The following is a 23044-nucleotide window of genomic DNA, read 5'->3' on the forward strand; positions in this document are numbered from 1 at the left end:
GCCTGATAAGAAAGATTGGAAATGTAAAATGAATTATTTCATCATTAAATAATATTATTAAGAAGACTGGTGGCTTTCTAAAAAAATAGTTTGTGATGGAAAGGGAATATTGGGATGAACTTCAGTCCCATATTCCATGATTACAGTAGAGAGGGGGAGGGTTAGGAGTCAGCTGGGGCCACTCTTGAAAGTTTGAGTGTGAAGGCAAAAAGTTTCCTCTCAACTATAACAAGATTTTTCATGCAGCTGAATCAGTAATATAAATGTTTGGTAGATCTTATTGATACAGTGAATTAGGTATGATCCCATTGCCAGATGGGGTGAATAGTCCCCTCTAGTCACAGGATAGAATTTAGAAGAAATGCTCCCTTACCAATGGGGTGGGACCCACAGCACATGGACCTCTTCAAAGGACCTTAATTTACATTCCATTGCTTTACGGGAGTGAAAAACACTGTGACAGGTATTCTCATTTCTCTTCTGTTTTCCTTTCCCTGTAAGACAGAGAATGTTGCCACAGCCCTCTTTGTAGTTATTTTCCTCTGCCTTACACTTGAACTCATTTACATAATATTAGTACTTGCTTCCTGGTGTGCCATGACTTTTTCAGTGTTGTCCAATTGTAGTTGTCATTTTCACTGATGATTCATAAATCTGCTCCCTCCCAAGATGAAACAAGGAGTCCGATGTGAAACCACCAAAACATTACAGTGACAAACTAGCAGAATAGAGAGAAAGGTAAAAGAAGAGCCTGAAGATTAAACAAGAAGGCTGCTAACATAGGGGCATTGATAGTCACCCAAGACAGCAAAGTAGCCAGTCAGGAGTCCTGTCCCAGCTTGCCTCTGGGCAAGGGCAAATGGAATGATGAAGCCTAGTGACAGTGGGCTTCTAGCCCTGACAGGCTGAGGTTCTGAGAGCCATTCAGAAGGTGCAGGGAGGGGCTTACCTGGCCCTGTGCTTTCTGGGAGAGCAGCCTAGAGGGGCTGCTGGAGAAGTGTTGGCCAGGTTGGGCCTTGTCACCACTTGAGGGTGATTAGAGCTTCCCCAGCTGGTGGCCAGGAGTAAAATCACAGTGCCAGGCAAAGATAGAGAATCAGATCTTCATTAAGTCAGAACAAGATTATTTTTCTGAATCAGAACTTTTCATAATACAATACATTGTATATCTGGTTATTCTAAAATATTTATAGGCCAGTCTTTTGCTATTCTGAATTCCTTGGTCTAGAGGAGTTTTCTCAAGCATCTATAGCTAAGCTGCTACACTTAGGAGTCTTTGCCAAGGACTAGGACATCTCAATGTAAGCTTGTTTGTTTTTGCAGGTATCTCGTGGCATCCAATGAAGCAAAGCAGAATTTAGCTATTTGCCTGGTGGCAGGAGCTTGGATTTGGTGTGCTATTGGTGGATGCTGGCAGTTACTACTCACACAGGGCTATTAGAGAATAACAGAGAGTTATTAATTTTATTGTTTTGATAGCCTTGCACGGCGGTGAGGGTATAGTTTAGACATTGTGACACTCTAGAAACTGAAGGGTCTTAGTTATAAGTGAGACTAAGAAAAAAAAAAAAGCCTAATAGTGCTGTCAGGCCCTTTCTTGTTAGAACTTGGAAGTAATTAAGGATAGAAAAATTATTTTCTTGAACTGAAGAGAGTATAGCCCGAGACCACCATCCTGTGGTTCAAATTCAAATTAGTGGCTCCTTAAACACTTTCAAAAGTGATTAACATTTTGATAGGGTGGCTGCAATTCAGGTGGTATTTCAGTCTCAGCAGTTAAAATTAATTAGCACTGTTCCAAATTGTGTAATAAAAATGGAGCTAATCAGGAAAACTAAGTCATGTGTAACAAAAAGGGGCTTTGGTAGCCAAGACTCCATTTGGCCTTTTTTAAACTTAAACATAGTTTAAAATATTCTTTGGAATTTTGCTCTCAGGGAAGGTAATGGAATGACAGAAAATTCTGCCATCCTCTTGGGAAGAGTAGCGGATGATCCTCAGTGGATTTGGGCAACTTGATTTTAAAATATTAACTTAACATTGTGTGTGCACGTGCACGTGTGTGCATGTGTGTTTCTGGATCCTAACATATTTGTTTTTTGCTTTTTGTTCAAGTCCATGTACAGTTTTTTGGCCCAGCCAAATGCCATTGCTCATCTGGATTTGTCCAATACAGAATGTTCCCTGGACATGGTAATATTTTTTTATATTGCTCGGGGGGGGGGTCTCAAGTATGGGGGTCCCATATTTAGATGGGAAACCATGGGCTTTCTTCCCAATAAAATATTCTCCGAGTCCTAGAAATATTTGAAAATAAGAGAGCCTTGTTTCTTTCCCAGGTCTGTGGAGCTCTTCTCCGTGGCTGCCTTCAGTATTTAGCTGTGCTCAATCTCTCCAGAACTGTCTTTTCTCACCGGTATGGATTTATTGCTGCTATCATTATCATCTAGGAGAGTCTTTCTCTCAGAGAAAGTTGTAGTGAGATGAAAACAGAGTGATAAAGGGTGAATGTTGTGCCTGAAAGGAGATGGTCCTAAATCATTATCTATGAATATTAGACCTTGAAAGTTCAAGTTTTTATTATATCTTTTTTCCCTGCAGGACAATGTTCTTATCAATAACTCCAGACTGCTTATATGAACGATGTAATAATGTACTATTTCTCATATGTGGACAGGCATTCTCTCTTAATAGGGTAAAGACCCTTTTAGAAACTTCTATGGGTGTTTCTCAGTAATGCACTTTGCATTAAGTATCAACTGTGTCTGGGAGATAAAGAGAATCGTCATCCCAGAGCTCATGCATTCTGATTTGTAGAAGTGGAAGGCCTGCCTAAGTACCTCACTTCTACCTTCCTGACTTAGAATTGTTTGCAAAATCAGGCAGTAGATTAGAAGCAAAGTATTCACACACAGCAGCAACTTAGAATGGCAGAATGCAGAAAAATTATGAAAAGTACATGGGTTATGTAACTGTGGAATTCTGGAACCATCTAGTGTATTAATACAGTTCAACACTTACCATTTGTAATTATTACCACAAGTCGTAAACAATATTTTAGTCATTATATGCTCTTTAATAACATGGAGAATTGCTTACTATTAGAAATACCTCCTTTTTTATTGGTTAACTTTTTGGAAACTTTACATATTCAAAGGGATAACAGTCCCTTGTTTGGAAAATTCATGATTCAGCATGCTTTATTCTACAATTATGCCTCATAGTGAGTTATTCTGTATTTTAAAGTATTCTTGGCCCATTACTTCTACAGTATGTAAATGTCTACGATAGCAAAAATATGCCACATATACCTCAATAGGATAAGATCAGAGGGAGTAAAATGTAGGTGATAAAATGGTGGGAGAAGTTGAGAGTTTTCTAAGATACTTTATTTCAAAGGCCTTAGAGGGTATTAACTTGACCACCCAAACCACTCATGTATTTGAAGTCAGCTTATGAAGCCATGCTTTGGTGGAGCTATAATAGACTGAGGAACTGGCTTAGAAATGATACATAGACGATAAGGATTTTCATCTAATCAGCTCTTTTGAATTCATAATACTGTGATTCTGTGATGGCTGGTCCTAAGTAGAGCTATTAAGCTTATAGAGCGGAATTGTGCTAACAAATTTCCTTGTCTTCCAAATGATAGGTTGTGATTAAACTGTTTAGTACCCACTACCTTACCTAGATAGAACCATAGAAAGCCCTTAGTAATTATGTAGAAATTGCTGCATTTACACTGAGTTGTGGATTGTTAGCCAGGCTATTCATACTTTGGTTCACAGATAATTTCATAAGTGTAGCAGTCAGCATAGGTCAGGTTGTTCCAGTAACAAATGATCCCCCCCCAACCCACCACCCTCTCCACAGCTTTCAGCAACAGCAGTTTTGCAACATGTCCCTTATGGGTTCGCTGCATCACTCTGGGAGGCAGAGCAGCCTCTTTCTAGTACGTTGACAGTCACATAGTAGAGAAGAAAGAATCATGGTAAAACTTGTCTCTGGAAATCACACACCTCACTTCCACTCACGTCCCATTGTACTTCAGGGAATACAAGGCAGGTTAATTTTTTTGTTTTTCCTGAGAGTTTGGCTGCTAGCCACCCTCAATTCATGTTGCCAAGACCCCATTTCTGAAGTCTGCCAAAGTCTGCTCATCAGAAAAAGAATGTATATATATATATATATATATATATATGTATAACTGAGTCACTTCACTATACAGCAGTAATTAACACAACATTGTAATTCACCTTTACTTCAATTATTCAATTAAAAAAAAAAGGAAAAGAAAATGAACCTGAGTATACAAGCATCCGTCAGGGATCCGAGTTGTTTTGAAACGTCTAATATGTATTCTACCAGAATTCTCTTCCCTCTTAAGTGTATTTTTCATCCTCTTAAATAGATATTCTGGTTGCTTAGGTATTTCTTCTCAGCCTGAAATTGTCCTGTTTTAAAACCTTTTTCAAATATTGACAGGTTTCCTAGACCTCTGTACGTAAAATATTGTTGAATGTTATGTGGTTGAATTCGACCCCTAGGATGGCCTCTGCCCTGAGAGTCTATGATTCCCTCCACAGAATATGAATAACTATCACTGAATAAGTGTTTACAATGCATCAGGCTAAGTGCTGTACTTACTCAAGCCTTCCAACAATTCTATAAGATAGAACAAAACAAACCAAGCATCCATATTCCAATTATGACTCTGGAATCTTTTCTTAAATCCTCATAGTGCAGTGTTGACGCTGTCTTCTTATTGAGTTGTATGATTTGATTCATATACTTCCCACTGGAATAGCAAGGGGACATATTTGGAGGTTATAAGCATTTCTTTTTGGAGTTTTGTCTTTATTCTAATATTTGGCCTAGAATAATTAGATCTGTGGTATGGATATAAGAGCCGAGTAGGATATGTGTCATGCAGGCTTCTTGCCAATAAGACTTGACATCTGGTCACAGTCTCGTTGCATCTGAGACCTGCTGCATCTGAAAACATAGCCAAACACAGGTAGTGATCCTTAGCAATCTGATGCCACGCAGTGGGAATACTCTTTAAATTGGTGAGAAATATGTACCTTCTTTGACTTATTTCTTAAAAATTCAAATATGGAGTTTCCTGAAGAACTAGGGGGTGGAACACAATGAGTTCTTTGGCTACAAAGAATAGGAATAAAATGTTTTAAAGACTTAATGATATTTTGTAACCTCTCCTACATCATTTTTGAAAGTACACTGAATTAATTTATTTAACTTTCAGACATTTTGTTTCTTTTTACCTTTAAATTTCTACTGAAACACAACCAGTTCATGGATTATTTCACAGTGTTTGAATTTAGCGATGAGTAATTGTGCCAGTTTGGAAGCGGGGTGCAGAGATGGAAGTTTAACTGCATGTAAGACTCTCATGTTTTGTTTTTCAGGAAAGGAAAAGAAGTACCCCCATCTTTCAAGCAGTTTTTCAGTAGTTCTCTGGCTCTGACGCAAATCAACCTTTCAGGCACAAAACTGTCTCCTGAGCCCTTAAAGTGAGTGGTGAATTCATTTTCTCCAGAGCTTTTAAAGTTCAGTTTGTTATTAGGAATGTGCTTGAGGGAAGGGAAAAAGACGTACAATCCTAAGACAGACAAGGGAGATAAAAATGCCTTTTTACTTTGGGTCACAAAGGAAGTCAAATTCTTTCTGAGTACATTGTACGCTGTTGATATTATTGTATCTTCTATGAAAAAAAAAATCTTCCTTTGGTTTGTGACCTTGGCAGTAGTCACTGATCTATAAAAATTGTGTTTCTGGGTACCATCACCTTTCTATTGACCTCTGTTCAGTCCATTTTAGGTATATTCTTGTGTGCATTTTAAAATCTATTAATTCTCAATATTTCTACTAACGGTAATAATCAAAGGCTATACACGTGTGTGCAACAGAAACAATTTTTAGGTGCTTTGTTTTCTGAATTACCTAGGTATCTGTTTGGTATTTTTACTTGGCAGGCAACTTATGGGTTAATATCCTCAGTGTAGGTGTCATGGTAAAGTTGAACTTTTTAGAATAATTTGTTATCCTTGAATTTCTTTTCACCATTGCCAGAAATAATGAAAAGGACTACAGAATCTAATTCTCTCTGAGTCAAAAGAACATTTTCAAGTAGTTATGAATATCTACGTTGTCAGGTGTGTTCAAATGTATGCACAGATTTCTCCTTTCCTCAGCTGACATGTAAATCAGCATTCAATTGTTCCCTTGCAATTTGTATGAAATGTTAAAATCAATGTCTGCTATTCGTTCTACTAGAAAATTAACCATCTAATTTGTAAATTGCCTTTTCTTTTCTTTTTGAGAGGTGTGAAATTCTTGATTAGTGTTCTACAAAGTACCATATGACTAAAACAATGGATGCCTTTAAGAACAGTTGATCCACCTGTGCAAAAAAAATCCTGATGTTATAGAGGCCTGTTTTAAAAAAAAAAAGAGGAAGAATTGAATCTTTGTATTAGAGATCTCTAAATATAACAGCTGCAAATTGTAAAAACATCATGATTAGGCTGTTTGTATGGATGTTAATAAAGCTATCAGCATCAATATTCTAAAGGGTATCCATTATAATTTAACCACATTCATTCAACTGATATTTATTGAGCATTTATAACAGACTAGATGCCAGGAAGGCACTGAGTAGAAAGCAAAACCAGACTTGCTTTTATCACATCATATCAGCGGGAGATTAGCATATTCAAAGTAGTTTTAGTGATAGGTACATGGTATACTAATTCAATGTTGCTGGTTCCTGTAAAATATAGAGTAGTTCTTCATTGATTAGTACAGTTGATTTTATAGAATAATCCTCACCACAACAACACTGGATTTACTGTACTTTATTATAGGTCAGTGTTAAATCTTGTGACCTGTTGTTATTTATGTTAATGTTTAATAATAAATCAGTACTGGCAGACCTCGGAGATGTTGTGGGTTTGGTTCCAGATCACAGCAATAAAGTGAATATTGCAATAAAGCGAGTCACATGAATTTGGGGGTTTCCCAGTGCATTTAAAAGTTATGTTTATACTATAGTGTAGTTTATTAAGTGTGCAATAGCATTATGTCCAAAAAAATGTACATATCTTAAATAAAAAACACTTTATCGCTAAACAATGCTAACCATCATCTGAGCCATCAGCGAGTCATAATCTTTTTGCTGGTGGAGGGTTTGAAATATTGTAAGAATTACCAAAATGTGACACAGAGACATGAAGTGGGCATATGCTGTTGAAAAAGTGGCACCAATAGACTTGCTTCATGCGAATTGCCGTAAACCTTCAATATGTAAAAACACGCAATATCTGTGAAATGTAATACGATGAGGTATGCCCCTAGTCTCTTCAGGTCTGTGTTTTACTCAGTAACAATTTTAATATGAGGAAAAAGGCTTCATGGCCAAAGATTCTGTAAACAAAATTCTGGATGTACATTTAATGTGATACTATAATTTGAAAAGATATAACAAAACTGAGGTGCTTGGGTTTGCCTGTGAGGGAGTGAGGATGGAAGGGAACTTGCCAAGCACTGCCCTAAGTTAGACACACACTGGGTGCTTACCCACAAACTGTCACCTGCAGTGTCCCCAGCCATGGGAAGGTATCATTATTCCTATTTTACAGCTTAGGAAATTGAAGCTCACAGAAGCTAAGTAATTTGTGAAAACTCACTCCCATCGCAGGTTGGGTTTTCTGGGAAGCCAAGTTAGAGATGGAGATTAGCATGTAGGATGTTTATTAGGAAGTGCTCTTGGAATCCCACCTGTGGAGGGGGAGCAGGAAGAAAGCAGGGTGGGACAGAGGGCAAGTTGACCTGGGGCTGTCACAGTGAGGACCTCAGCCAACCCGATGGCTTTGTTGCTAGAATGTCGCTGAGCTGGGCGACGAGGCTGGGCCTTTATACCCCTGTGTTGATCAGTCCTTGGATACAGGCTGCCCCGGAAGCAGATGTGACCTTGGGCGAGGCACTTGTCTTGGGCTGAGGCAGCCCCCAAAGAGGACCGACAGCTGAGGGGCCTCTGGGAGGTACATTGCAGAGTCCACTGCTATCAGCCAGTGGACACTGGCTCAGTCCTGCTCCTAAACCCACATTGTATCCCCAAGCACCAGGAGAGGCAGAGGGAAGCCCTCATTCCTTAAAGGGAGATCAGTAGCCATAAGCGAGTAAGCTAAAGAAATGCAACTTCTTTTTTTTTTTTTTTGCGGTACGCGGGCCTCTCACTGTTGTGGCCTCTCCCGTTGCGGAGCACAGGCTCCGGACGCGCAGGCTCAGCGGCCATGGCTCACGGGTCCAGCCGCTCCGCGGCATGCGGGATCTTCCCTGACCGGGGCATGAACCCGCATCCCCTGCATCGGCAGGCGGACTCTCAACCACTGCGCCACCAGGGAAGCCCTGCAACTTCTTTTGATGTAATTGCTTATTTCATAGTTGTGGTTTTCCTTGGAGGCTCTTTTCTGTCCACATTAAAGTATTTCGGGGCTTTTTAAGAACATGGTGACGCTGCCAGAGCCGTGGAGATGAAATACAAATTCTTCTGTTACTCAGTTTGGCGCTAATGATTGAGGACCAAGAGGATCGCACTGCGAAGGCAGTTCACGCTGGGTTAAAATAAACAACACACCTTGTGATAGAGTTTTCCCCAGAGCCTGCGATGCTTTGTTGTAGTTGTTCTGTTTTGTTTTACTAGGGACAGTTTCTGTGGGTTATTTATATTTGTCTCATGAGTCGTTACCTCTTAATCATTGGCCTTCTATAGTCAAGTATCTTAAAGGACACCATTTATTTCCTTGTCCTTAACCTACACGTCAGAAAAGTAGGAAGAGTTTTCCCTCCATCTAAGCACTGTACAAATACAATGTTAAAATATGTGGCTAAGTCCTAGAAACTTAAAACTTAGAAATGTTGGGACCTCTTTGGTAATGTCCTGACTCTCCCATTTTGCTGATGAGAACCTGAGACACAGAGAGGAAAAGTGATGTCCTTCAGGCTACCCAACGCTCAGTACAGAGTCAGGACCTGAAGACAAGCCTTTTGGTTCTTAGTATCAATAACTTTCAGTAGCTCGATACTGCCCCCAAGAAAGAAAGGGCAAAAAGGCACTTTTTAGGAAAAGAGAAATGCTTGAATAATTAATTGAACAGAGGCACACACACAGATGAGACATGCCCAGCCTTTTTCGTAGGATAGTTTTAGAAGAGGGGACAGCGAACTGGATTAAAGGAACGAAGAGACACGCAGTCCCCTCGACCTTCTTACCCACAGGGGTTGTTTTCGCAGCTGGGAGCAGCCAAGTTCTTGCACTCTGCCCACCTCGAGGATTCTCTCTCAGTGGATGAGACCAGAGAATCACTGGATGGGGGAAAGTCTCAGAGACTTTGGCATGAAGTAATTCCCTACTTTCCCTCCTCCCCCTTCCCCTGGGGTATTTTTGGAGTCTGCTAGTAGAGGTGCCTTTCCTGGGAACATTGAGAACAGGTAGTCACCCCCAGGTGGCAGTTGCCTTGGTTCTAATCTCTAGTATTTACAACTGTCTGCCTTGCTTTATGGTTATTTGCACACATATTTGTTTCCTTTGCTTGAGATTGGCAACCCTCTCATGCTCATCTTTGTACTCCTCACAGGGCCTAGTTGAGGGTCTCTATTCCTTTCGGTGTAATTAATGGATGTGGGTGCATGTATGAAATTTTTGTGTCAAACCTGTTCAGTGGTGTTGGATTTTATAGGACTGACTTGTAAAAGTGGAGTCAATTCATTCTCTTACATATGAGATCCGTATGATGAGTCCAGTCTCCTCCACAAGCAGATAAGAAAAATCCTTTGCAGAGTGGTGATGGTGTTTATCCTGTGACCAGCCAGTAGTTGGATAGACAGGCAGGATCCTGCACTCAAACTCCAGACTAGTACCTTATCTTCCATGCTGTTACACCCTTACCCATCCCACCTCTGCAAGTCCTTTAACAAACTCATCAAGATATGATTTCACATCCTGGAATACTCTAGAGCCTGCCTTCCCCCATTAACATAACCCTTAGGGAAAACTAGCTTTACTTTGCTATTCTAATAACAATTGCCTAATAATATTCTAAACATTATTAAAGGTGTTCTCAAGCAGATGCAGGGGGCAGTTTATCTGTGATGAACACAGTTTAATTTCAGTGCGCAATTAGGAGCACTGTTGGTTTATTTCCTTAGGAATAGCAACCCTGTCGGGTTTCGCATTTATGAGGGACCTGCTCCGTGTCAAACAGAAGAATGTTTCCCTGTCATTTTTGTCACTACTCTTGGTGGGTGGAAACGCAGTCGGCATTTTATTTTTATTATTTTTATTTTTAATTTTTTTTTTTTTTGCGGTATGCGGGCCTCTCACTGTTGTGGCCTCCCCCGTTGCGGAGCACAGGCTCCGGACGCGCAGGCTCCGGACGCGCAGGCTCAGCGGCCATGGCTCACGGGCCCAGCCGCTCCGCGGCATATGGGATCCTCCCAGACCGGGGCACGAACCCGTATCCCCTGCATCGGCAGGCGGACTCTCAACCACTTGCGCCACCAGGGAGGCCCGCAGTCGGCATTTTAAAAAGTGAGATGCTGCTTGGTGCTTGACCTATGATTCAGAAAAGGCCTTCTTCTTTCTCTGGGTTTTGTTCAGTGTGCTTACACATTTTTAGAGCAACAAGTGGAATTTTTATCTAAACTGTGTGTGTTTCCTCCCCTCAGAGCGCTGTTATTGGGCCTGGCTTGTAATCATAACTTGAAGAGAGTTTCTCTTGATCTCAGCAACTGTGAGGTAAGAACACCTTTAGATGATGCACTAGAATAGATAATAGCCTGAAAATTGCTTTGTCTTTTTCCTGGAAACAGTGTGATACTGGGATTCCAGATGGTATACAAGAAGCAGAATAACACACTTTATAGCAATTTCTGATGTTCTGTATATTGCGAGTTTTATCTACAAACAGCCATGGAACACCTTTCAGAAAGCAGTCAAATGTGCTTTTAATGACTTTTCTTTTTCTCCCCTTCTTCATGCCAGTTGCTTAAGTATTTTATGATGAAACTTGGAGATATCAAGCCTAAAACTAGCTTTACCATCAGGAAAATTGTACCATACAGCCTTCCTTGCAGGGGCCAGATGTGTACAGCCTAACTTGGATTTGGAGAGTGTGAAAGGGAAGATCTTTGTCATTAATTTTGCTTTTTAATATCTTCATTTTAAAACAGGAAAATTAAGATGCTTCTCAAAATTATAGTAACTACAAGCAGTTTCTATCAAAGTACACACAGAAGAATTGAGACTAAAAGCTTCTACATTTTAGAGGGTACCTGAACTTTTTCACTATTTTGGAACTTTTAGTTTGTGTGGAGATTAGTAAGAAAATACCTGGGTACAAACTATCCAGCCTCTTCAGAGCCTGACTTTACCCACCATGTCAAACTTGGTGCCTTTTCTCAGGGCTGGAGGTGGGAGTTTATTCATTCCTATTCTTGGGCCTTTATACCCACTCTTCTCTCTTTCTGGAACACTCCTGCCAGGTCCCTCTTTTTCCCCAAGGCCTCCCTCTCTTTGAGGATCTAGTTCAGGTCCTGTCTCCTCTGTACCTGCATCAGATTCCTACTGTTTGATCTGAGTTTGGCCATGACTAGCTATGCAATCCTGGGTGAATTACTTGATAGCGTTACATCTCAATTTCTGCATCTGCGAAAAGGAAACAACATTAGTGCCTCTCCTAGTAGGTTGTTATGAGGTTTAAAAGAGCTCTTCTTTGAAATATGATGCTTAGAATGTCCAGTACCTATAAAGGTTGTTCCCTATTGTTGCTTATCTGTCTGTACATTTCTTCCCTGACTGCTTCAGCACTTTGTGGTCTTATTTTTTTCTAATTGTCTAGTACTTAATGATGGTGACATGCATTTGGACACTGAACCACGTGTAGTACCTTGCACAATTATTAAATTGGGTCCTGTATGCTTTCCCAGCTGGGTTGTGACTTTATGGAAGGCAGTATTTGTGTCTTACTTTGCTTTGTGTTTCCTTTAGCCACTAACAAGATGCTGAGCACTAAGCCAACACTAAATATTGAAGATTAATGCTTTACCTCTCTGAAAATTCTAGAAACTGACAAGTCTGAAATCAGCCATATAAATTGTTAGTGCAGGATTTTTTATTAATTTTGAGCTGGGGTGAAAGCCAACTGTGTGTGATTTACTAGTCTTTTTGTTTGTTAGGGGGAGTGGGGGGAATGGAAAATCCTAAAAACCTAACCTGGCATTGTGAAATTTTTATGTGCAAATTAATGCTGTTTCATTTATAATGACAGACCGTAAAACAGAAACTAGCTCTGGTAATATGAATTAATTATTTGTTTACCAGCACTTAATATTAAGGGCATGCCAATAATAAAAATTCCTTATGAGGGAAGGCATAAGACGAATGAGGATAGAAAGGGTTATTCTATTAAAAACAAGTTGGTATAACCTTGATTGCTCTGTTAGATCAAAATACTGAATTAGCAGTAACCCATATGCTTTACTATCCTGATTAAAGATCATGATTGCTACCAATATAACATCATTCATTTAATTCTGTAATCAAAACTGGAATGGACATAAGTGATCATCTGATTCTCATGCTTATTGATGAGGAAACTGAGGTCTAAAGAAGCTGAAATAATCCAGCTCACTAATGGCAGAGCCATAATCAAAGTATGCTCTCCTGATTGTTGTTAATACTAGTAATTATTAGAATATTATACAATTAGACATTTTCTTCTCAAATAAGTTGATAGGTACCATATGCCCAAAGAACACTGTGTTAGATTGTCACACAGCTTCTTTTTTAAACTCCTTTGTGATCCTATTCAGAATAACTTTCAGAGACAGTTATATTTGGTGAACCATATAAAACTGACATTTTTGTGGGTCAAAAATGGCAGACAACTATGGAGAACAGTATGGAGATTCCTTAAAAAACTAAAAATAGAACTACCATATGACCCAGCAATCCCACTACTGGGCATATACCCTGAGAAAACAATAATTCAAAAAGAGTCATGTACCACAATGTTCATTGCAGCTCTATTTACAATAACCAGGACATGGAAGCAACCTAAGTGTCCATCGACAGATGAATGGATAAAGAAGATGTGGCACATATATACAATGGAATACTACACAGCCATAAAAAGAAACTAAATTGAGTTATTTGTAATGAGGTGGATGGACCTAGAGTCTGTCATAGAGAGTGAAGTAAGTCAGAAAGAGAAAAACAAATACCACATGCTAACACATATATATGGAATCTAAAAAGAAAAAAAATGGTTCTGAAGAATCTAGGGGCAGGACAGGAATAAAGATTCAGACGTAGAGAATGGACTTGAGGATATGGGGAGGGGGAAGGGTAAGCTGGGACAAAATGAGAGAGTGGCATGGACATATATACACTACCAAATGTAAAATAGATAGCTAGTGGGAAGCAGCCACATAGCACAGGGAGATCAGCTCGGTGCTTTGTGACTACCTAGAGGGGTGGGATAGGGAGGATGGGAGGGAGACGCAAGAGGGAGGAGATATGGGGATATATGTATATGCATAGCTGATTCACTTTGTTATAAAGCAGAAACTAACACACCATTTTAAAGCAATTATACTCCAATAAAGATGTTAAAAAAATATTTTACACAAATGGAAGAAAAAAATGGCAGACTATTGGCAGTTTCATATGGATCCATCAAATGGCTAGTAGACTTTTTCCTTTATAATTTTTCTTAATAAAGCAGGAATCCAGATCAAATTCTGATGGTAGGATTGACCATTATTGTGCTGATAATTCCAACTTCATTTTGGCCATTCATTTATGAATTATATGATAAAATGATACTGCTGAGATGGGGACCCCTTAATACTACCTTAGTGCCATGTTCCACCATCTTATAGCTTGAATAACAGTACTGGTGACCACGTTTATTAACTCACACATTGTATTGCTGCTCATAAAAATTAATGAAACACAAAATTATTTTTGTAAATTAAGGTGTCTTGTGATATTTTTCTTCTTAAAGCTAGATGTCCAAATTTAACTAGGTTTCACTTTGCTCATCTCCATGATACAGTAAACCTCTTTCCTATAAAGGTACTAGAAGTTACAATATTTTCTGTTTAGAATGCTTGGCACTTAGAGTATTAACTACTACTCCTTAAATCATTCATTGCTTCAGAATTTATGTAATGCTCTTGGAAAAAAGCTTTCACTAACTTGGAAGTTTAAAATTATGCATATGTGAATTTTTTCGGTTCATTCTCTATTTAGCCACAGTAGACACAGCCTTCTTTACTCTCATTATCATGCCAGTCAAAACCATGGAAGAATTCATCACTTAATGATGAATAAAAAGAACCTGATGATCAGATAAATGCCCCCACCTGTGGTGGGTTGGGGGGATAGAAGCTTCACCCTGATGCCATAATCATCTTGGGAAGTCATTTCTACAGGGGTGGCTTACTCAAGGTGAGGGACTGACAGACCTAAAAGGTCAAATGTCTGTTGTATAATACTGGGGAGTTTCAGATGTGGGCACTGTATGAGTTCAGTGCCCCCTACAGATACCTCTAAGTACAATAGTCTACCCAAACCATGGAATACCTTGAAAATTGTTTTCATATTTATAAATAGATCACTTATTCTATTATAAAACAGCTGCTTTCCACTGATTAACTTTAAAATTAGGTTTATATGGGTGTCATAGAAAGTAAACGACCATCATCTAAAATCGTGGTTGAGTTTATTTGGAGGAGAGAGACTGTAACCTTGAAATAGGAATTAAAAGTGTCTAGACAGGAAACTTAGAATAACTTTCCTTAAGCAAATTATTTTGTTTTTACCATTTACTGATTTCTTTACTCTTCACGTTTACCTTTCTTGGTGTGTTATCCTTCAGTACTGCCCTGAAAGAGGCATTTCACATTCATCAGTTTGAATGAGAGAGATTTACACTAAATGCTATTAAAACAAAAAAGTTTCATGCAGATATTTATAAATTATGGAGTTGCTTTCCTACAACACAAACATCCTTGATACTTAGAAACTTCAATCCAAAATTTGGGGCTGTAATCTTTTGCTCTGTGAGGGCTCAGCTAGTCAGTACTGAAATTAACCTTTCATTTACAGATAACTTCTCTACTTAGAGAAAAAACTTACCTGTTTCACATTAATTGTGTTATCATTTCATTTTCTTGGTCTTTTAGTACCAGAAAAGTTTTCTTTGAGAACAATAAGAAAATGACTCAGAGTAGTCATGGAAGGCAAGAGAGTGTCATAGCAAACAAAGGGGGGGCACTTTGGGATCCAAAAGGTTCCCTTCTTTCAGCCCTCATTTTTCACCTGTGGAATGGGGATTAGACGGTCATCCCTCAGTATCCGCTGGGGATGGGTTTGGGGAGCTCCCACAGATATCAAAATGCACAGATGCTCAAGCCCCCCATGTAAACTAGTGGAGTACAATAGGTACAGTCGGCTTCCATATCTGCAGGTTTTGCATCTGCTTGTTCAACCAACCTAGGACTGAAATTTTGTGGAGGGCCGACTGTAATCGTTTGCTGAGATAGTATTGGCACAATGCCAAGCCCAGGGTAACTATCTTTATTAAACCATAAAAAAAAATCACCTTCAAAGCTGTTTTAAATCTCTCAAGAATAATTAGTCTCATCAATTTATAGGCACACCTGGTTTTGGACACAAAACAGCATTACCCTCTACGGCCAGGCTCTGAATGGCCTGTGGTTGATCCCAACTCACTCTCAAAGCGTAAGGACTTAGCATCTGTGCAGACGTTCAGAGAAATGTGTGTGTTCCCTTGTCCTCAAGGTTAGTTCCAAAACAAGAGTTTCAAAACTCTTTTTTTTTTTTTTTTTTTCGGTATGCGGGCCTCTCACTGTTGTGGCCTCCCCCGTTGCGGAGCACAGGCTCCGGACGCGCAGGCTCCGGACGCGCAGGCTCAGCGGCCATGGCCCACGGGCCCAGCCGCTCCGCGGCATATGGGATCCTCCCAGACCGGGGCACGAACCCGTATCCCCTGCATCGGCAGGCGGACTCTCAACCACTTGCGCCACCAGGGAGGCCCAAAACTCTTTTATATATGGTGATAGTGATGTTGACATTCATATGCGTTCTCCCCATGTACCCCTCTGCCTGAAAGGAGGCAATGGGTGTATGCATCCTGGCTTGTGTTTAAAAATTGTATTACTTCATAGTCATACTTCAAGGGAAGAATAAGTCAGTGCTGGGACTGAATTCTTCAAGCTTAATCTCCTTCCAAGTGAGAGGAAAATCTCTGATACTTCAGAGAAGACGTAAAGGCTAGCCATAACTGAGGATTTGTTGCAGTCTGGATGTGGGAGTTGGTTCTTTTAAGGAGAAATTTTCCTGCACATTATGCCATATTCATTGCAATGTGCTTTGATGATGAGTAGAAAAAAGAGCATCAGATATTAAAATATGTAACAAGTAGGACATTGCAGCAAGTCACTAGTAACTTTTCAGGCAATTCCATTCAATTTGATAGTCATTCAGCCAGCTCTGAGGTGAGAAGGCGGGTCTGCTTGTGTGTGTTGAGCATCATCATTGCTGTACCCCTTGCTATCACTTTCCTGTTAGGCTGGGTATGGAATGCAAAATGGAAAATGTTTCACCACAGGATGGACATAAGCAATATAATGCATGCAACTATTTGGAAATGCAAGTATTTCCATTCTCTTGGAAATGACAGTATATATATAGTTGACCCTTGAACAACACGGGTTTGAACTGCATGGGTCCACTTACATGTGGATTTTTTTTCACTAAATACCTCCTATAGTACTACATTGTGGTTGGTTGAATCTGCACGTGGAGAAGGAACCACAGATAGTGAGGACCAACTGTAAAGTTATACTTGGATTTCTGATGGTGTGGAGGGTTGGCCCCCCCAACTCCCCTCACCCCAGAGTTGTTCAAGGGTCAGTTGTATTATATATCTTTCTTGGGTTCTAAATTACCTTTTGGCATCAAACCCTGCTAGCGAGGATATGTTGAACTGGATCACGTCAAACCGTTTTCTGTTCTTGGAGAATCTTATAGTATTCACAGTTTCATGTGAGAAAATTTCCCAGGATAGAAATTATTTTTTCATTAAAAATGGAACCCCTATAGAGGACAAGTGATAAATAGGGAGGTTATTTTATATTTAAACCTGTAATATTTGCCACCTCTTTTTAAATGGCAAGTGCTCTTGAGGAAGGAAAATGAATTATTAAAAGTTCTCTAGATTTTAGTGTCCTGGTTTCTGTACCCATTATGGATGTTTTTGTATTAGATAGAACTATTCACTTAGAACTATGAGTAACATCTGAAATATTCCACCTTCCTTGAGTGAGACCACACTTCTCTTGAAAGAAATGTGATTTTATTTTTAACATTTCAAAAAGTATTGAGTGATTCAGTCACATTTACTCCTCTTTGATCTTGCTTTCTTTTTAATGCTAGTGTGTGGGATCCAAATGAGGGTAATTTAAAACCAGTTTTACATGCATACATGCAGACACAGCGTCTAATTATGCAAATTTGTTTAAAAGGATTTTCATTTACAGTAATGGAAAAGCTTTTACTGTTTTGGGAAAGCCTTAAGCTTTGGGGGAATTTTAGGCATCTAATAACCTGTGAGTTCAATCGAATGTTCTTGTGACTGAAGGTCAGTTATTTTCTTCTTTAAGTTTTGGATTTTTGTTTTGGGAGTTTATTTTAGTTCAAGTGTTTTTTCTGACTCTGCTTTTTTACATCGTGTGTTGATAGAGACGTCTACTTCTCTGTTCTTATTCTGCTTACTTAACATTTTTTGTTTTTTCTCCTTGGGCTTTCCTTAGCTTGGCCATTGTGTAAGTACTTTATGAATCAATAAATTAGGGTGTGTTGACATTTTTAGTATTGGAAAATGTTAATATTATGCTACAGTATCAGTCAGGAGTATTTGTAAAATAAACAGAATTGAGCACTGAAATCTCACCTTTATTTTCCATTTTTGCAAATGGAATATTTTTACTATACATTATAATAAGTAGAGATTTTGTTGTAGAAATTTGATTTCTCAACAGAGAAATCACTAACAGCAAATAATGAAATTGTAAAAACGTATGTTTGTCTTCTCAAAAGCATAATTTTTCCCATGTTCTGAAAATCAAATTATGTTCCTTAGAAGTATTTGCCTAAATTATTTCCTGCTTTAATGTTGACATAGTCTACATATAATATTCACTTCTTCAGGTATTAACAAACTGTGACCTGGAACAGTGTTTCTCAAATCTATTTGTGAAGAACCTGGTGTTGTTTTTTAATTTACAACCAATCATAAACCAGTACTTTGGCAAAAATATAATAAAAATGGCCATAGCTCCACACACTGGATTTGTAGCCCTGCAGCTGTGGAGTTGGTTGGCCTTGGTCTCCCTGAAATGTGTAGACCAGCCTCCTGGGGAGGTCTGCCTCTGTGTGACACTCCCTGTCAGAGTTCACATCAGGCACCTCACCGTGATCTGCTGTTACCTGAAAAAGTAGAAAGGACTGAATTTAAACACTCCAGCTGAAATACTCCTGAATAAAGCAGTTCCAAAGATCTGTGCAATATTCTGCTTAACGTGTAAGCAGCCAGGGAAATTGGCAGGGTTTGGTCCAGAGTACCGCAGACATATTTCATGTAAAATAGTGAAATAAGGATTCTTTAAATTTTTACATCAAAACTTGAACAAGTAGAAAGTGTTATCAATTTGGTATAGAATTTTTACATAAATTTTAATTTTCTTAAGTGAATAGAGAAACTACCATGTTCCTTGGCACATAGTAGGTTCCCAATAAATGAATTTCTTTTCCCTTATTAGGTCGTAAGTTTACTGAACAAAGGTCCACAGCTTTGGAAACTGCATCCTGCACAGTGTTTTACACATAGTAGGAACTCAGATAGTTGCTGAACGGAAAACAAAAATACTCTGACCTCTGTAACATATGCTTTTGGTTTTATGGGAAAAGATGAAAAGTGTTTTATAGGTCTTTACTGTCTCCTTTGGTTGTTTTGCTGCTACATGGTGGAGAGTTATACCTTGAAATCTGTAATAATCAAATAAAATAGTAGCAGTTTCTAATGTATAAAAGGGATTTGTTAGCTTTCCAAAAGTCAGAAATGAAGAAAATTCTTGTGTGTTGACGGAGACCATCTTGGCAACGGTGATGCAGGGTGGCCTCTGTCTTCTTTCTTTTTCTAATGATTTTCAGACTTACGTGAGATGGGAAACCATATAATGACTAGTGATTAGCTTTTTACATTGATGATAGCTTTTTTGGAGTTGATAAGTTTTCACTTTTTCTTTGGTGCTAACTTTGAGACTATATCTCCTATTTTTCATTTTTTTGGCTTTACCCCTCCAGTGACCACTTTACCTGTTTGGTTTGTGTTTCTCTAGCTGAGATCTGGAGGTGCGCAGGTATTAGAAGGCTGCATCGCCGAAATCCACAACATCACCAGCCTAGACATCTCTGATAATGGTAAGTCAGAAATCAGAGAAGAAAAGACATAGAAATGTTATTTGAAGCAAGTTGGTAAAGGGAAAATAATCTTCTAGCCCAATCTAGATGACACCTTAATAAAATTGTTATTTCACTTCTTGACTAGAGGACCTTTTAATTTAACAGAGTTTATTTATGGATTAATTCTGTGCCAAAGTCTTACTAAGATTTTTCCATGGCCAAAAATGAAAAGTCTATGCAGTAAAACAGTTCAGACCAAAAAAACAAAAAGTTGTCATCAATACATTGATAAAGATCTGAGTTCAACCTTTTGCATGCTTACTGGTAATAAGTGGTAGTAGCATGTGCGTATGGACTTGCATAGACAAGAATGCAGTATGAATTTGCATAGACAACTTTAACTGCAGTTACCTCCCAGTGAACAGTATGTCAGAATCTTCTTTCACAAAGGGATGGGGAGAGATGACATTTTCTGCTGTCATGCCTCCCCATTCCTTGTTGACTTTATTTAGCCACTGATTGCATAAGAGATTTAGATAAGTCTTTGTGGAGAATGAGTTTATCCCTGTGAAATAAGAGGACATAAAAAGCGGACAAAGAGTTCCATTGATGGGGGGTTGGGGGAAAAAGGATTAACATCTCAGGACAGTACAGAAAGTCATCCACTGCCTTGCACCTTTGTTGAATTGTGCTGCACCTGCGAATTTATTTATCCACATGTGTGTTGATTCTCCATTTACTCTGATTCTTTCCAGGTTTAGAATCTGACCTATCTACCTTAATAGTGTGGCTCAGTAAAAACAGATCCATACAACACCTGGCGTTAGGCAAAAATTTTAATAATATGAAATCCAAGTAAGAGTTTTGCATTTTTTAATATGACAATGATGAAAATAACCAGCCTCCTGAAAGCTTTTGATTTGATTCCACTGTCCACATCTTTAAAATCTCTTTAGAAATCTGACACCTGTGTTGGACAACTTAGTACAGATGATTCAAGATGAAGAATCAGTGAGTATTATTTTTAAGTCTTGCCTAAAATCTGCCGTTTCTTGCTGTTCTTACTAATTATGTCTGCTGGGTTAATGCAGATATGCTTTCAGATAATTTTATCTCTGTATACATTTTCTATTGTTATTGTTTTTAAGTACAATAAATATTTATGCTTTAGTACAGTTTTAGAGTGTACTTAAAATTTACCTACTCTTCACTTTATTCAGCTTATCACTAATTAAAGGAAGATTGTAACTAATAGATGAAAAGACGTATACATTGACTCCTAAGCCCATCTTTTAATAAGGCTTACTACTTCCTAGCTTCAGCTAATACACTAATCTGAATTTTTACTCTCTAGTTGACTTTATAACCTTCTATCATGTTGAGAAATACCATGTTGCTAATTTGAATTTCATCTAGTAATTATGCAGAATTACAAGAGACTAATAAGAAAGTTGTCCCCCATCTTAAATTGTGTATAGAGCTCTAATAATCCTTCTTCTATTTTTATTTCCTTTAGTTGTTCCTGGCTAAGACTCGGTTCAGGGTAAAGAAATTTAATTTCAAATGGTATCCTATTTGGCTGCCCTTAGAAATGCATTAGGATAAAGGAAGATACTTTATGGACAAAGTGAGAAGCACTCTACCGTTAATTCCTTTCATTGAAACCTGGTGCATCACATCTTATATTTTACTGATGCTCTTTAAGATTTTGTCCCTTTCCTATCTTAGTCCTATTCAGCCACCAAAGAGCTTTTATGGTTCCTAAAATCCAAATCAATTTGTATAATGAAGATTCATATTATTCATGTTTGGTGATAGCTACTTTTGTAGGTCATAAGAGTAATTTCCTGTATTAATCATGTGAGATATGTCACATTTAAAAAAAGTATCATTTCGGGACTTCCTTGGCAGTCCAGTGGTTAAGACATTGCCTTCCAGCGCAGGGGGTGCAGGTTCAATCCCTGGTGGGGGAACTAAGATCCCACATGCCTCGCGGCCAAAAAGCCAAAACATAAAACAGAAGCAATATTGTAACATACTCAATAAAGACTTTAAAAATGGTCCACATCAAAAAAAAAATCTTTTAAAAAAAAGTATCATTTCCCATTTTGAATTCATATAGGGTTACAGCAAATTCTATAACTGTAAGCTAAATTTTTGGAGAAAGCCATGCTGTCAGGAGAGATGGAGACTGGTACTTTTCCTTGCTTACCCTTGCCCACATCTCTTTGTGGAGCTCTGACCTGGAGGGCAGGAGAAAATTCTGTTGTCCTGCCTCTTCATTGTGTGGATATAATTTCCAACCTGTGGACTAGAAATGAAGCTCATTATTATTTAATGAATTCAGACACTTCTCTTTGTCCTCATTTGCTAATAAACCCCATATTTTGTTACTCTTATACTGGGTTATTAAAGTTAGAGGCATAATTAGAATGTAATTTACACTTTTCAGAATTCATGCAGTTTGTTTTACATATTTAATTTGACTTTATACCACCCTGCTGTATCTGAGATTTTGATTTCCTAGTACTGGCCCAGTTTTAAAAGGTTGGAGAAGCCAGTATTGCAGAATCATATATATATATATAAATTTTTTTAATTTTTTTGGTACGCGGGCCTCTCACCGTTGTGGCCTCTCCCGTTGCGGAGCACAGGCTCCAGACGCGCAGGCTTAGCGGCCATGGCTCACGGGCCCAGCCGCTCTGCGGCATGTGGGATCTTCCCGGACCGGGGCACAAACCCGTGTCCCCTGCATTGGCAGGCGGACTCTCAACCACTGTGCCACCAGGGAAACCCTGCAGAATCATATTTAATAATCATTCCCAAATATTTGTTCCTTAGCACATATTTCAGGAAAATTTATATGTTATGAAAAATATATTTCTTAATTTCATGTTTTGCTTATTACACGAGGGTCTTCAAACTTTGTTCCTATAATTTTCAAAGTCTCTTACTCAAAGATAATCTTGCTATTTAAAGTACACCTAAAAACATATTCGCAGACGGTAAAGTCTGCTACAAAAATGTGAACTCTGTTATAAATTTGAAAAGTTGCTGCTAATAACGTACAGTGAAAAGCCTTTTATGTTTATATCACAGAAAAGTAGGTGGCTTTTTCAATAAGTAATTACATTCTTTTTATTTTTTTTCTACTTCTGAATCAGTAATGTGCAAAACTATTTAAAATGATTAGGAGTTCAGTCTTGTGACTATAAAAATTCCACCCATAACTGGGCACCATTGGGCTCATTTTTTGGTTTTATTCTTTTAAAGGTTTCTACATATAAAAAGTAAACTCTGCTTTTTACATTCTGACCTTGTGTCTGTAGAGCTTATTCTTAGACAGCGTGTGGAATACTTTATTCTCCCGATATTGCACAATATGTTCACTTGGACAACCTAGACGCACGGGCTCCCGTGTCGCCTTCAGCTTTAGACAGTGGTTGCCAGGCTGCTGCTCCCAGATTC

At 38.7% G+C, this 23044-nt stretch overlaps 1 protein-coding gene across 3 annotated transcripts in view; it reads left to right on the forward strand.

Moving 5' to 3' along the window:
* CARMIL1 (capping protein regulator and myosin 1 linker 1) overlaps nucleotides 1-23044 on the forward strand; it is a 317490-nt gene that overhangs the window by 192063 nt on the left and 102383 nt on the right. For all 3 annotated transcript variants that reach the window (XM_060109371.1, XM_060109372.1, XM_060109373.1), the window contains exons 14-20: nucleotides 2116-2193; nucleotides 2340-2416; nucleotides 5430-5534; nucleotides 10750-10819; nucleotides 19513-19594; nucleotides 20332-20431; nucleotides 20533-20587. In XM_060109371.1, coding sequence (XP_059965354.1) covers nucleotides 2116-2193; nucleotides 2340-2416; nucleotides 5430-5534; nucleotides 10750-10819; nucleotides 19513-19594; nucleotides 20332-20431; nucleotides 20533-20587 — 567 coding nt within the window. The remainder of the gene's footprint in view (nucleotides 1-2115; nucleotides 2194-2339; nucleotides 2417-5429; nucleotides 5535-10749; nucleotides 10820-19512; nucleotides 19595-20331; nucleotides 20432-20532; nucleotides 20588-23044) is intronic.

Source organism: Mesoplodon densirostris, chromosome 10, assembly GCF_025265405.1.
Source record: "Mesoplodon densirostris isolate mMesDen1 chromosome 10, mMesDen1 primary haplotype, whole genome shotgun sequence".
In the NCBI taxonomy this organism is placed as follows: domain Eukaryota; kingdom Metazoa; phylum Chordata; class Mammalia; order Artiodactyla; family Ziphiidae; genus Mesoplodon; species Mesoplodon densirostris.